Source organism: Zootoca vivipara, chromosome 4 (assembly GCF_965207765.1).
Source record: "Zootoca vivipara chromosome 4, rZooViv2.hap1.1, whole genome shotgun sequence".
Lineage (NCBI taxonomy): Eukaryota > Metazoa > Chordata > Lepidosauria > Squamata > Lacertidae > Zootoca > Zootoca vivipara.
In genome coordinates, this window is record NC_142587.1 from 95,114,413 (window position 1) to 95,130,365 (window position 15,953).

A 15,953-nucleotide genomic window follows, 5' to 3' on the forward strand; every position below is an offset into this window, starting at 1 on the left:
ATTCACGATATATTGCCAGGTCAAAAATTATGGAACCAACATCACAATATGGACTTCAGACCAGTTTGGGAGGATATATTGATACAGTGGTACCTTGGTTCTCAAACTTAATCTGTTCCAGAAGTCTGTTCTAAAACAAAAGCGTTCCAAAACCGAGGCGTGCTTTCCCATAGAAAGTAATGCAAAATGGATTAATCCCTTCCAGACTTTTAAAAACAACCCCTAAAACAGCAATTTACCATGTTTCTCCAAAAATAAGACACCGTCTTATATTTATTTTTCCTTTAAAAAAACACACGGTGGCTTATTTTCAGGAGATGTCTTTTTTTTTAAGTAAGGTTAAACTGCCTATCACTATGGCTTATTTTCAGGGTATGGCTTATTTTCGGAGAAACACGTTAACATGAATTTTACTATTTAGCGAGACCAATGATCCATAAAATGAAAGCAATAAACAATGTATTGCAGTCAATCAGTAGCTGAACTTGGTTCCATGCAGTCAACACACACAAAAAGAGCTGCAAAAACAAAAACAGACCTCGGCGTAACACTCAAATCAGAAATGTGACACTCAAATTGGAAGCGTAACACTCAAAATGGAGCATGTTCGGCTTCCGAAAAAAGTTTACAGACCAGAATACTTACTTCCGGGTTTACAGTGTTTGGGTTCCAAGTTGTTTGAATACCAAGGCATTTGAGAACCAAGGTACCACTGTATATCGCCCAGCCCTACTGTGTGGTAGGATGGGCTGTGAGAGAAGGTAGCTGGGCTACGCTCACTCATTGAGCTTCACGGCTGAGTGGGGATCACCCTAACCGTTGAAATATGGCAGCTCTCTTAACAATGCATGCTGAACTGAGTGGCACCTTGATTTTGACCCCGGCACCCTGCGTAAAAAAAAGCACACCTTGTGGTCTTTTAAGCAGACTTTGCTAGCTGCGCTGGCAGGAGCTGATGGAAGCTGCAGTCCAAAATATCCAGAGGGCACCAGCTTGGGGAAGGCTGTTCTTTATGTGTGTGTTGCATGCATGGGATTGCTTAAGGTAATAAAACTACAGCCATTGCTGTGCCGCAAGGCTCTCTTAATACATTCTGCTTTCCATGCAGAAGGTCCCAGGCTCAATTCCTGGCCAGGGCTGGGATTTCTCCGCTTTCGAAATCCTAGAGAGCTGCTGCCGGTCAGTGCAGACAGTACTGAGCTGGATGGTCTGACTCTGTATAAGGCATCTTCCCGTGTTCCTACTAAACCAGGCACCCTCAAACTTCGGCCCTCCAGATGTTTTGGACTACAATTCCCATCTTCCCCAACCCTGGTCCTGTTAGCTAGGGATCATGGGAGTTGTAGGCCAAAACATCTGGAGGGCCGCAGTTTGGGGATGCCTGTGCTAAACTGTCTTCATGGCTGCACTGCTTCCCATCTTCCCAGGGGATGCCTGAGCAATGGGCCCGCTTGCTGCAAACCTCCAACATCACCAAATCGGAGCAGAAGAAGAACCCTCAAGCCGTGCTCGACGTGCTAGAGTTCTACAATTCCAAAAAGACCTCCAATAGCCAGAAGTATATGAGCTTCACAGGTAGGTCATGATGAATGGATGGATGAGATACCCTTCCTTGGTCAGGTGTGCTTGGTTAGCTTTTACTTGGCTTGCCTGTGGGGTATTTGTGGGTTTCTTTTGAGACTCCAAATAGTTTGCACATATCCTGGCTACAAACCAACCTGCTGGATGTTCTGGTGGTCACACACACACACGTTAGCAGGATTAAGGTAAATTCAACAGTACAGTCATACCTTGATTTTTGAACAGCCTAGTTCTCGGACGTTTTGGCTCCCGAATGATCGAAACGCAGAAGTGAGCGTTTCGGTTTTCGAACATTGTTTCAGAAGCCAAATGTCTGGCGGGGCTTCCTGCAGCCAGTCAGGGGCCACGCTTTGGTCTGATACTATGAGAGCACGGAATAGAGAACTGAGTGCAGAATCCCAGCTCTGTTCTGAAAAAGAAAAAGACAAGCTTTTTATATAAGGATATGCAGAAATGATGAGAAAATCAAAGGAACCAGTGAAGGGAAAGAAGGGAAGCCGTAAATGATTGTATATACAAATTTTATTTGTATTTTTCATTATTACAGTTTCTAGAGCCACATTCACACAGAAACCAACCTTTCCCTCATTCATATCTTACTTTATAGCAAAACAATCATTTACAACTTCCCGTCTTCTATCAGTCGGTCAATCACCCATTTCCACCACTCTTCTGAGTGATACCCCTCCCCACCCTTTCTCTACATATAAGTGTCTGGGGACTTCTATTTCAGTGTATCTGAAGAAGTGTGCATGCACACGAAAGCGCATACCAAAATAAAAACTTAGTTGGTCTTTAAGGTGCTGCTGGAAGGAATTTTTTTATTTTGTTCCATCTTCCCCTTTCCTGATTTTCCGATCATTTCTGCATACCCTTATAGATCCATTTAGTTCTCTTTTCCTTTTTATTATGCCTTTATGTTAAGGCATACGGTTGAATTTACCTTAATCCTGCCAACGTTTTCACATATTTACAATTGTTTTCCAAACGCTCCACAAAAATTCCCCATTCCTCTTGATATGCTTGATCGTCTTGTTCTCTTATTCTACTAGTCCAACCTGCTCGCTCTGCATTCTTTCCATTTTAGTTGCCAATCCTCCTTGTTAGGGACCTTGTTCACCCTCCATTTCTGCGCCAACAAAATCCGAGCTGCAATAGTGGCATACATAAATATTTTTCCCCCTGACATCTGGGTATTTCCACCTCTACTATTCCCAAAAGGAATGCCTCTTTTTTTTTGGGGGGGGAGGTTTTGTTAAGACATTTCCCCCCATCTCACTGTAACCTGCTGGATGTTCTGGGCCTGCGCTGTGCATTGTGGGCATTTTCAAATGCTGCCTCTCCCTGTGACACATTTGCACACTGATCATACACATCCAAAACCATGGTGGTATATCCAGTGATCACTGCCTTCTTACACAGAAGTGATAAAAAAAATGAGATGGTAGGTGTTCTCTTCTTGTGTGTGGTTGAAGCAGCTCTGTTTTTGCCCTTCCTCAATGTGACATTTAAGTAGGAAAAGCTGCTCATCCTGAGAAGTCTTGGACGGGGGACTAAAAGTGTGCAAGCCTTATTTATTTAAAGTATTTTTACCCCACTCTTCACAGCCAGAGCAGTTTGCAAGTGGTCAGTTATAAGACGCTCTCTGCCTTCGGCCTTAAATTGGAAAATAAACAGCACAAAAGGAAAAGGGATTGGGAGGGACGAGGAAGAAAGCAAACTCCAGCACTAGTTCTTGGTTACAAAGTTCTTATGGAGGAAAGGTTGTTCTGAAACGAATGGCTCTGCAGATTTAGTCTCTTTCCCTTTTCTGTTGGTGATTTTAGAGAATTGGTCGTCGGTGGTTTGATCTGGATTGCCTTTGGTTTTAATTTGATTTTATGTGTAGGGGATCTGAAAGGTTTTCTGTTTTTCTTTCCCCTTCCAGATAAATCTGCAGAAGACTATACCTCCTCCAACACACTGGTAAGTCCAAGTTCAGTCTCCTGGCTATATCGAAGGCTGCAGTCGCAGGCAGAGTCGGCGCTGAAACCAGCAGGCTGATATGTCCCTAACTCAAGGGTGGGAATCTTTGGCCTGCCAGGCCTTCCCACTGGGGGCAACCCATGTACATTCCTGCCCTACATGAAGTCAGGCGCACCCAAGATAAAGTCAGTGGGCAGCGGTCTGCAAAGCCTTCTTGCTCAGCAGTTCATAACCACCTGACAATCTGCTGATGACCTATGGTCATCGCACAGAATGCAGAACCTGTGACGCTTTCGATATTGAGAGACTCCAGTTTGCATTTGCCCCAGATAGCATGGCAACATCTAGGGAGCCACAGATTCCCCATTACCCCATCACTACACCAAATTTTCTTCTTCTTCTTTGGCGATCCCTCAGAGCCGAGTAAGATGGTCTCCCATGAACACAGTCTATACCAGGCACCCCCAAACTGCGGCCCTCCAGATGTTTTGGCCTACAACTCCCATGATCCCTAGCTAACAGGACCAGTGGTCTGGGATGGTGGGAATTGTAGTCCAAAACATCTGTAGGGCCGAAGTTTGGGGATGCCTGGTCTATATACAGTGAGTCCGTAAGTGACTGTGGAGGCCAATTCTGGATCCACACGTCCTTCCACAGTGGGGACGTTGGTTTCTGGGCGGGAGTTGATCATGGTGAGGGTTTGCCGAACATGCCTTCCTCTTAGCACGTTTCTCCGTTTCGCCCTGAGTTCGAGTGTCTTCAAAGCCCATGACACCTTTGGTAAAGGCTGTTCTCCAATTGGAGCGCTCACAGGCCAGTGTTTCCCAGTTGTCAGAGTTTATACTCCATTTTTAAAGATTTGCCTTGAGAGAGTCTTTAAACCTCTTTTGTTTGACCACCAGCATTACGCTTTCCATTTTTAAGTTCAGAATAGAGTACAGTGGTACATCTACTTATGAATTTAATGCGTTCCGAATGCACATTCTTAAGTCGAAAAAAATTGTGAGTCGAATCCCATAGGAATGCATTGGGAGAAAAAATTTGTAAGTCGAAGCAACCCTATCTAAAAATTCGTAAGTAGAAAAAATCCTATCTAAACCGCATCCAAGATGGCGGATGGAGCTCCATTCGTAAGCAGAAACATTTGCAAGTTTAGTTATTTGTAAGTAGAGGTACCACTGTAGTTGCTTTGGAAGACGATAATCAGGCATCCGCACAACATGACCAGTCCAACAAAGGTGATGTTGAAGAATCATCATTGCTTCGACACTGGTGATCTTTGCTTCTTCTAGTACACTGGCATTAGTTTGCCTGTCTTCCCAAGTGATATGTAGAATTTTTTGGAGTCACCATTGATGGAATCTTTCAGTTTTCTCCCGGTTAAAGTTTGAGGACCGCGACATTCGCAGGGAAACCGAAATGCTTGTTTACAAAGCTATTGTACTACCAACCTTACTGTATGCTTGTGAAACATGGGCCACTTACAAACGCCATCTCCAAATACTTGATGGCTTCCAGTGGAATGTGTGAGAAGACTTTATGTCCTGTTCTGAAGGGAAGGGGGTGGTAGATATGTGGAGTTTTGGATTATCTGATGCCCTGCTTCCCAGTTTGTGTGTGATTAGGTCCCTCCGATGTCACTGACATAAAGAGAGCATTGTGATAGGGGGTGTTGCATCAGGGATGGGGGCCTGTGGCACTCGAGTTGTGGCTCCCATCATGTCTCGGGCTGGTGGGCTTTGGGGCCCGAGAACAGTTGGAGAGAAGTAGACTCCCCATCCCTGCATCACATCTTCGTTATCCAGCCTCCACCTCTCCCATCCCACTGTGGCAGATGTACAAGTAAATTGGTAATCTCCTTTAAGATACCTTTTCTGTGCTACCCCAATGGTGCTCATAGTATGTTGTTGTTGTTTAGTTGCTTAGTCGTGTCCGACTCTTCGTGACCCCATGGACCAGAGCACGTCAGGCACTCCTGTCTTCCACTGCCTCCCGCAGTTTGGTCAGACTCATGTTCGTAGCTTTGAGAACACTGTCCAACCATCTCGTCCTCTGTCGTCCCCTTCTCCTAGTGCCCTCCATCTTTCCCAACATCAGGGTCTTTTCCAGGGAGGCTTCTCTTCTCATGAGGTGGCCAAAGTATTGGAGCCTCAGCTTCAGGATCTGGCCTTCCAGTGAGCACTCAGGGCTGATTTCCTTCAGAATGGATCGGTTTGATCTTCTTGCAGTTCCAGTCAAGAGTCTCCTCCAGCACCAGAATTCAAAAGCATCAATTCTTCGGCGATCAGCCTTCTTTGTGGTCCAGCTCTCACTTCCATACATCACTACTGGGAAAACCATAGCTTTAACTATACAGACCTTTGTCGGCAAGGTGATGTCTCTGCTTTTTAAGATGCTGTCTAGGTTTGTCATTGCTTTTCTCCCAAGAAGCAGGCGTCTTTTAATTTCGTGACTGCTGTCACCATCTGCAGTGATCAAGGAGCCCAAGAAAGTAAAATCTCTCACTGCCTCCATTTCTTCCCCTTCTCATAGTATCATAGTATACCCACCTTCAATTTTGGCCAGTTTGCTCACTTAGGCTAAGAGACAGGCTAAGGGACTTAGGTGAACGAGACAGGCTTAAAGCAGGACCATGTGCTCTTGAATGCAAAAGGCCTGAAGTTGAATCTCCCATCATTTCCGCACACAGCAGTTACCGGGAAAGGTGTCTGCCTGAGACTTTGGACAACTGAAGTAGATGATTGTCACCATCCCATCTGCTCTGCACATTTAAAGCAGTCTCATACCAGCTGTGGCTCCCCTGCAAAAGTATCCTGGGAACTGTAGTTTGTTACGGGTGCAGAGTATTGCTAGGGCGTTCCCTTTCCCCCTCGCAGAGATACAATTCCCACAGTTCTTGGGGAGGAAGGATTTGATGGTCAAATGACTGTTTGGGACTCCCTTCCATCAGATGTTAAGGAAACAAACAACTATCTGACTTGTAGAAGGCATCTGAAGGCAGCCCTGTATTGGGGAAAATTTTTATGTCTGATGTTTTACAATTTTTTATGTGCTGTAAGCTGCCCTAGAGTGGCTGGGGAAACCGAGCCAGATGGACGGGGTATAAATAATAATAATAATAATAATAATAATAATAATAATAATAATAATAATAATAATGTGGTACCTCTACTTACGAATTTAATGTGTTCTGAATGCACATTCGTAAGTCGAAAAAATTTGTAAGTTGAATCCCATAGGAATGCATTGGGAGAAAAAATTCGTAAGTCGAAGCAACCCTATCTAAAAATTCGTAAGTAGAAAAAAATCCTATCTAAACCGCATCCAAGATGGCGGACAGAGCTCCATTCGTAAGTAGAAACATTCGTAAGTAGAGTTATTCGTAAGTAGAGGTACCACTGTAATAATATTGGAAATCATAGAATTGTAGAGTGGGAAGGGATCCTGAAGACCATCTAGTCCAACCCCAAGCAATGCAGGAATATGCAACTGAATTGTAGCACTGGGAGAGGAGTAGGGGGTCCCCGTAGAACTCTCAGCACCCTTAACAAAGTTCAGTTCTCAGGATGCTTTGGGGGGAGCCATGAATGTTTAGAGTTTTGAGATACTGCTTTAAACATTTAGTGCTGATGAATCCTTAGGCTGAGCTGCTATAAAGACCGTTTCTTTTATTCAGTGGGGATTTGAAACCTGAATCTCACCTACACAACAAATGGGGGAGAGTGCTGTTGTCTCCAGGTCCTACTTGTGGCTTTCTGGTTGGCCATCATGAGAGAAGGATGCTGGTCTAACAGGACCTTTGGACTGATCCAAGAAGGCTTTCCTTATTTATTGATAAGGGTTAGTGCCTCCAGTAGCTGGATGGCAGGCAGAAACTCTGCAGGTAAATAAATATTCCCTGGCACTGAGCTTCCAGGCAGGGGCATGCTTCACCTGTGGAATTTTGGCCTGTTTTCAGCCGCTGTTAATGACAGCAGCTCAAGAGGTTCCCTTTTTAAAAATTCAAGTGAGGCCTAAGGGCAGAGGGGAAGTAAAATGAATCTGAAGACAGGGAGAACCGGCAGGGCTGGAAAAACTGTTTTGCAAATTGGGAAGTTGGTCTAGTTTTGCTACTGTGGTTGTTGTTCTGTTCTTGCCAGAAGAAAGAAAAGAAACACACACACACACACACACACACACACACACACACACACACACACACACTTGAGTTGAAATTGAAAACAAGCACAGAAAAAATAGTAGGCATGATGTAATCACATTAAAACTAATCTCTTCCAAAGAACGAATAAAATTAAACACCTGTATTTAACACCCACACATTCATCTGGCTTTCTCACTTTGGAGAGATCGTGCTCATTTTTCCTTCTTCTGAAAATATTGTTGTGGACTCTCCTTCCTTGGAGCTTTTTAAGCAGAGGTTGGATGGCCATCTGCCACGGATGATTTAGTTGCGATTCCCGCACTGCAGGAGGTTGGACTAGATGACCCTTGGGGTCCCTTCCGACTCTACAATTCCATGATTCTACGATATCCTGCAAGGCAGCGGAGATATAGGATCAAAAGCCCTCTTTAAAAATGTGGATTTCTCAGGGACTGGGGGAAGTTTAACTTCTCCCTGTCTTCCCCAAGTGTTCCAGAAATGCCCACCAGTTTTCTGCAGGAGCCAGGAGGAGCAAGAAGTTGCCCGTACATTTTCTGCCACCTTCCAAACCCTTTCCAAGGCTGCAGTAAAGGCGCCCTCTTTCCACCTGGCCCATCGACAAGGATAAGCACTTTATTAGTCAGGTACAAAAGGCATGTGGCGTTCTTATTACCCAGCAGGTGAGACAGCAGCTCTTCCTGAACAAAAGAAGGGGAGAGCGAGTGAGAAGGTGCCCAGCAAGCGTTTTGATAATCAGAGCAATGAAAGCAGTTGGCGTGGGCCATCGGCCAAAGTGTCCTTCATTAGCACGGCAAAAGTACGTTGCTGTGCCAACGAACTGTCTTTGATGTCGTCTGGTGGTTTTTTCTAAAGAGCGAGTCTGGGGGAAATCGCTTCGCTCTCAAGTGCGGCAGTGGCAAACGACCTCTTCCCTCCCCTCACCCCTGGCGCTTCCGTTTTAAAAATAAATGGCTGTTTATAAATTATAATAACCACCTGAAGTTATGGAAGGGTTCAGTCTTTCGGAAGCACGGGTCTGATTACAAAACATCACAAATGGTTGCCTTTTACAGTATTTGAATAATTTAATCAGCCGACGTGTCTCTTTCTTTAATATGCCCAATTTATATCCTTATCCATACCCGCAGTTTCACGGGCATTCCTTGTGGAACGGACTCCCTCGGGAACTGGTGGACTCTCCTTCCTTGGAGGATTTTAAGCAGAGGTTGGGTGGTCATCTGTCGTGGCTGCTTTAGTCGAAATTCCTGCATTGCAGGGGGGTTGGACTAGATGACCCTCGGGGACCTTTCCCAATCCACAGTTCTGTGATTCTTTATAGAAGAGACAGATACTGCCCCTTTTTTTCCAAGACCAACTTTGCTACCACCAAAATATTAAGCGTGAGTATCTTCTTTGCTCAGTCCAGTCTAGGTGGCGGCCTGTTTTAAGATAATTCTTGAAGCATCCATGCTTAGATTCACATGACATTACCGGAAAAATTTCTGTGCTGCATTCCACCAAGGGACCTTGAGCTTTGACCACCTTATAGGATAGGATAGGATAGGACAGGGATGTGGGTGGTGCTGAGGTCTAAACCACTGAGCCTCTTGGGCTTGCCGATCGGAAGGTCAGCGGTTCAAATCCCTGTGACGGAGTGAGCTCCCATTGCTCTAGCCTGGCTCCTGCTAACCTAGTAGTTCAAAAGCACACCAGCACAAGTAGATAAGTAGGTACCACATGGCATTTCCGTGCACTCTGGCTTCCGTCACAGTGTCCCATTGCGCCAGAAGCGGTTCAGTCCTGCTGGCCACATGACCTGGAAACTGTGTGGGGACAAACACTGGCTCCCTCGGCCTGAAAACGAGATGAGCACCTCACCCCATAGTCGTCCTTTATCTTTACCTTTTTACCTTATAGGATGCAAATCTGCAACATTAGCACTGTACTTTCCTACCATCTACGTGGGGGTGGGCAAACTGCAGCTGTGCGGCACAATGCGTCCTCTCTCGAACCCAGACCCCTTTCAATGGACCATCCTGTGCTCTCATCAGCTACCCTGATAATGCCTCCGGCTTGCTGGCTTGCCTCCGTGGATCTCTGACTTCTGCCTGTCTGGAATGCACCAGCTGCGCAAAATGACATCTGTGGTCCCGCCCGTGTTTTGCCTCTGGCCCCACCCACCATTAGCATGCGGCCCCCGAAAGGCTTCCCAATAGGGAATGTGGCCCTTCGCCTCAGGAACGTTCCCCACACATGCTCTAGTCAATTGATCTGAAATACATTAGCTTTTGTGACATCGTCGGTAGAGGCCGGTTCTCTTAATCTCAGGGTTGTGGGTTCGAGTTCCACGTTGGGGGGGGGGAAGATTCCTGCATTGCAGGGGGTTGGACTAGATGACCCTTGCGTTCCCTTCCAATTCTATGGTTCTAAATATTACTTGTCTGCAGTCTCCCCCACCTCCTTTTTTCTTTTGTGACATCGTCGGTAGAGGCCGGTTCTCTTAAACTCAGGGTTGTGGGTTCGAGTTCCACGTTGGGGGGGGGAAGATTCCTGCATTGCAGGGGGTTGGACTAGATGACCCTCGTGTTCCCTTCCAATTCTAAGATTCTAAATATTACTTGTCTGCAGTCTCCCCCCACCTCCTTTCTTCTTTTGTGACATCGTCGGTAGAGGCCGGTTCTCTTAATCTCAGGGTTGTGGGTTCGAGTGCTATGTTGGGGGGGGAGATTCCTGCATTGCAGGGGGTTGGACTAGATGACCCTCGTGTTACCTTCCAATTCTATGATTCTAAATATTACTTGTCTGCAGTCTCTCCCCACCTCCCCCCCTTTTTTAAATAAAAAAGTGCCTTCATTTTATGAGGAAGAAAGAAAGCAGGCTGGCTGAAGTTTGCCAGCAGGAGAAAAATTGATTAGGAAGAAAGCTTGGCTTTCCTTGGCAAAACCATGTGGAGTTTCCCTTGAGTGACTTTCTCCTGATAAGCAACAGCGTCCCCTTTCCCGGCCAACACACACACACACACACACACACACACACACACACACCCCTACCTTTTTATCCCACCGTCAGACTGGGGAATAAAAAGAAAGCCCTCTTGCGGTTGCTTAGCAACTGCATCACACTCACCGAATTTGGCAGATTTTCCTGGTCTCCCCGCCACAGGCTGGGGGGAAACCTCAGGCCCCTCCACAGATGAATCTCATGAAGGGCATCCTAAGTGGAATTGGAAGCACACTAGAGATTGCAGGTGTTGATATTCCAAATGAGCAGAAAAGACTTATTATGTGTGCCACAAGAGCCACACGGATCCTGCTAGCCCAGAGATGGAAAGAAGAAAGAGCCCCTAACAGAGAGGAATGGCAAACCAAGCTGATGGATTTATGCCGAAATGGCAAAACTGTCCGCAAAGCTCAGGAACCAAGAGGACAAAAACTTCAGGAAAGAATGGGGAAGGGGGGATTTATAGTTTATTTAGGAGACCACTGAAGGCAAGATGAAAACATTAGCAGGATTTTAATATCGCTTGTAATGTAACAAACCCAGGTGGCGGTGTGGGTTAATCCACAGAGTCTAGGGCTTGCTGATCAGAAGGTCGGCGGTTTGAATCCCTGCAACGGGGTGAGCTCCCGTTGCTCGGTCCCAGCTCCTGCCAACCTAGCAGTTCGAAAGCACATCAAAGTGCAAGTAGATAAATAGGGACCGCTCCGGCGGGAAGGTATATGCCCCACAAATAACCCAGAGATGCCTTTTAATTAAAAGCACATATTCTACTCATGTAAAAACACCAACAAATAACCCAGAGATGCATTTTAAATAAAAGGACACATTCTACTCATGTAAAAACACGCTGATTCCTGGACCGCCCGTGGGCCAGATTTAGAAGGCGATTGGGCCGGATCTGGCCCCCGGACCTTAGTTTGCCTACCCATGAAAAAGACGCATGGATGGGATGGTGGGAAGTCTCGAGATTCAGAGAAATCTCTACATGCGGATGTGTATTTGATATTGTTATAAACTTGCACTTGTAAAACCAAATAAAATTATTTCACCAAAAAAAAAAAAAAGGAATTGGAAGCACAGGGTCACACAATGGCCATTCTATGGGGTTGCATGTCCCCACCCGCCAATGGCCACAGGTTAGGCGTGGGTGCCTGCACATAGACTTTCCACGGGAAGGGCTATAGCCCAGTGGCTGAGCACCCGCATTTGCAAGTAGAAGGCCCCCGGTTCAATCCCCGCTTGCACCTCCAGGCTAAGCAGTGGAGCAGAGGGCCCCAGGTTCATAGAATCGTAGAAACGTAGAATTGTAGAATTGGATGAGACCCCCATGGGTCATATAGTCCAACCCCCTGCAATGCAGGAATCTTTTGCCTAATAAGGGCAATTTTATTTATTAAATTTGTACACATCGTGTGCATCGTGCGCAACCAAAAAGGGGGGGCGGTAGAACGGGCTTAGGCATGCTCTGACGCCGTGCGTTGCTGATGGGAGTTGTAGTCCTAAAAAACAACAACACCAGGTGGGTGAATACTGGCCTGTTATACATTTCCATCCAGATACAGTAAGGCCACAACTTACACGTAGGTTCTGGGAAGCGAAAATTGCGTCTAATCAACGGCGGGTGGGATTGCCAAGTCTCCCCCCCCCCAGATACCCGTCCCTTTTATAATATTCTTAAATTTGTTTTGCCAAGCGTGTGAAACTCGAGGCGCGCAAGTTAAATGCGTGTAAATTGAGAGCTTGCTGTGATTTCGTTTCCCTGCCTCCTAAGCGCCTCTCCTTTCCGTGCAGAATGTGAAGGCGGTGTCCGAGACCCCCGCCGTCCCCCCTGTGTCGGAGGACGAAGATGATGAGGACGATGCCGCCCCTCCCCCAGTCATCGCTCCCCGGCCCGAGCACACGAAGTCCGTAAGTAGAAGTCTCAAAGCGGCTGGGCTCCCTCTTGAGTAAGCATTGGGCCTTCGGAGAATTGATTCGGGTGTCTTCTGCCCCACAAGTATGATGTCGTCTGGATGAAGGGCCGGCCCTGGCTTTTGCTATGGTAGCGTGAGAAGGGAGGCTCAGTGTGGGCCTAGGGAGAGGCTCCATTGCAGGAAGCCAGGCATTCACATTCTCAGCAAGCTGAATTGCAACAGCACCTTGTAAATTCATTGTTGTTTTCAGTGTAAATCTCCCTTTGCAGATTAAAAGTCGTCATCACCTAGATGTCACTCCTAACCACACCTCGTTACTAATCAAGCCATTTTCAATAGCCTAGACTCGGCTTTTCCCAGCAGATCCCAAAATCTTTGTTAATCTCCTTTCCCACACAGAACTAGATATACTTCTAAAAGCCATTTTTCAGACCCATTAGGCCAGGCGTGGCCAAACTTGGCCCTCCAGCTGTTTTGGGACTACAACTCCCATCATCCCTAGCTAACAGGACCAGTGGTGGTCAGGGATGATGGGAATTGTAGTCCCAAAACAGCTAGAGGGCCAAATTTGGCCATGCCTGTTTAGGCCAACTCTTTTCAACACCCACCCACTGGATTTGCAGTCTTGTCCACCAGTTTTGGAGTAGCTTTCCACAGGGCTGCAGTTAGGGTTGCCAGACTCAATAGAGGACAGGACCCTGGTCTGCTGGTTTCTCTTCAAGGTTTCCAGACTCAAAAGAGAGCAGGGCAATAATATAATAATAATAATATAATAAGAATTTATTATTTATACCCCGCCCATCCACTCTGGGCGGCTTCCAACAGAAATATTAGAATACACTAATTTCTTAAAGATTAAAAGCTTCCCTAAACAGGGCTGCCTTCAGATGCCCTCTAAAAGTCTGGTAGTTGTTTTTTCTTTTTGACATCTGGTGGGAGGGCGTTCCACAGGGCAGGTGCCACCACCGAGAAGGCCCTCTGCAGAGAAGTCCTGTCCTCTGGCAACCCTAGCTGCAGTGTGAATCTCAGGAAGTTTGGAACTAAGCAAGGACCTCCTTTTTAGCCGTTTGTAGTGTCCGATTTACCTCGGAACTATTTACATATATATTCTACCTCCCCTCCGCAAAGATATACACCCGGTCGGTGATCGAACCCCTTCCTCCAGCCCCGACCCGGGACGTGGCCACCTCTCCGATCCCCTCGCCTTCCGAAAACAGCACGACCCCTCCAGACACGTTGGCGAGGAGTACGGAGAAGCAGAAAAAGAAACCCAAAATGACAGACGAGGAAATCTTGGAGAAATTAAGTAAGTCTTCTCTTGCTGCTGGGTTTTTCAAATGTAACCTCAGGGAAATGGATATCTTTCAGGTCACCTCACACTGTGAGGTTGTCACCACTTCACAACTGCGGTCTCTCTCTCACTCACTCTCTCACACACGCACATTCTCCCCAGGCTCCACCTTGTGCTCCAGCCGAAGTGCAAAATTTAGCACTTTCACGACACCGAAGCGATGTTTTCGTTTTTTTTTTTAAACCCAGCTTTCACAGTGGTGTCAGCTGATGGGTTCAGCTTCTTCAAAGGAGAAGAGATGCTCTCTCTCTCTGTGTGTGTGTTTGTGTGTTAGGTGTGAATGTCAGAGCCACCCTAGAAACTCTTTCAGTTTCAAAACCCTGGGATGTGTGAGGCTGTATTCTAGCAGTGCTGGGGAATGCAAAAAGATTTCGAATGCAAGAACGGCCCTGTTGGATGGGAACAAAGCCATCCTGTTTTCCAAAAGTGGCGAACCGGACACTTTGAGAAAACATTCTGGTCGTGTGCGAATGCAACAGCCCTTTCATTGCTGCCTGTCCTCTGACCCGCACCCCACTCCTTGAAGCTATATATTTTGGAAAGCATACAGTGCATAGCTGCCAAGTTCCGGCCTGAGAAATAAGGGACTGGACCAGAAGTAGCGCTGCCGCCATTTTGGAACTGGGCGGAGCATGCTCAGAAGCTACTTTTGATGCTGCTCTGCCCTGTTCCAAAATGGCCGCCGCACCAGAAGTCGCGCTGCGGCCATTTTGGAACTGGGCAAAGCAGCATCAAAAGTCGCTTCTGAGCATGCTCCGCCCAGTTCCAAAATGGCCGCCGCGCCAGAATAAACTGGGAAAATACAAAAAAATCCGTTTTTTTCGGCTGGGGAAAGCTGGAAAAACGGGGGTTTCCCGGGGAAAACGGGAGACCTGGCAGCTATGATACAGTGGCCCAACCTGGCCATTCTGTTTAGCCTAAGATTACCAGATTTTTTTGCAATGAATCCAGGGACACCTTAAACAAACAAACAAATAAAGAAATACTACACATTCGGGCCGTTGATGCTGCAGCGATGGCGGTGGCAGAGGGGCCGCCGCCGCCTTGACCTCAACCCGCACGTTTCCCCTTCCTCCGAGGCTTCTATCTCCTTTCTCCATGAGCCTGGGCAGCCCCTGAGCTGTTGGTTCTTCAGGGGTGGGGGAAGCGGTGTGCGGTGGGTCAGGCATGGAAGGCGGAGAAGGAGGGCCGAGAGCGGCAGCGGTGGCAAGGCTCGGGCATGCCTCCCTTCCCATCGAAGCAGCCCCAATCCCATTCCAACTCGAGTGCAAGCAGGAGGGGGCGGGGATCCCTCTGCTGGGAAGGGATGCTGCGCGCTGCCTATCAGAGCAGCCCCGATCCCAACTCCTACTTGCGTGCAAGCAGGAGGGGGCAGGGATCTCTGTTAGGCAGCACGATGCCTCCCTTCCCACCGGAGCAGCCCCTGATTCCACTCCTACTTTGTCACAGTCCGGTCAGCGGGCGGTTGAAGCCCTGGCTGAGGACGTCAGGACCAGAGGCAAGATGGTGGTTGTAGAAGCAGGAACAGGTGCAGGGCTGAGGGTCCAGCAGCAGGCAGTCGCAGGGTCAAGGAGCAAGGCGGAGGCGAAGGGCTGGGAGTCAAGGAGCAAGGCGTCAGCAAGGCGAAGGTCCAAGGGTCGAGGATCAAGGCGTTGGCAAGGCGAGGGTTCAAGGAGCGAGGCGTTGGCAAGGCAAGGGTCCAAGGAGCAAGGTGTTGGCAAGGCAAGGGTCCAAGGAGCAAGGCGTTGGCAAGGCAAGGGTCCAAGGAGCGAGGCGTTGGCAAGGCAAGGGTCCAAGGAGCAAGGGGTCGGCAAGGCAAGGGTCCAAGGAGCAAGGCATCGGCAAGGCAAGGGTCCAAGGAGCAAGGCATCGGCAAGGCAAGGGTCCAAGGAGCAAGGCATCGGCAAGGCAAGGGTCCAAGGAGCAAGGCATCGGCAAGGCAAGGGTCCAAGGAGCAAGGCGTCGGCAAGGCAAGGGTCCAGGGATCAAGGAGCAAGAGGCC

The 15,953-nt window shown here is 47.6% G+C and overlaps 1 protein-coding gene across 4 annotated transcripts in view; it reads left to right on the top strand.

Annotated features, from left to right (window-relative positions):
• PAK1 (p21 (RAC1) activated kinase 1) overlaps positions 1–15,953 on the top strand; it is an 89,200-nt gene that overhangs the window by 53,256 nt on the left and 19,991 nt on the right. For all 4 annotated transcript variants that reach the window (XM_088668450.1, XM_088668448.1, XM_088668447.1 and 1 more), the window contains 4 exons: positions 1,428–1,575; positions 3,509–3,546; positions 12,479–12,595; positions 13,729–13,906. In XM_088668450.1, the coding sequence (XP_088524576.1) occupies positions 1,428–1,575; positions 3,509–3,546; positions 12,479–12,595; positions 13,729–13,906 (481 nt within the window). The remainder of the gene's footprint in view (positions 1–1,427; positions 1,576–3,508; positions 3,547–12,478; positions 12,596–13,728; positions 13,907–15,953) is intronic.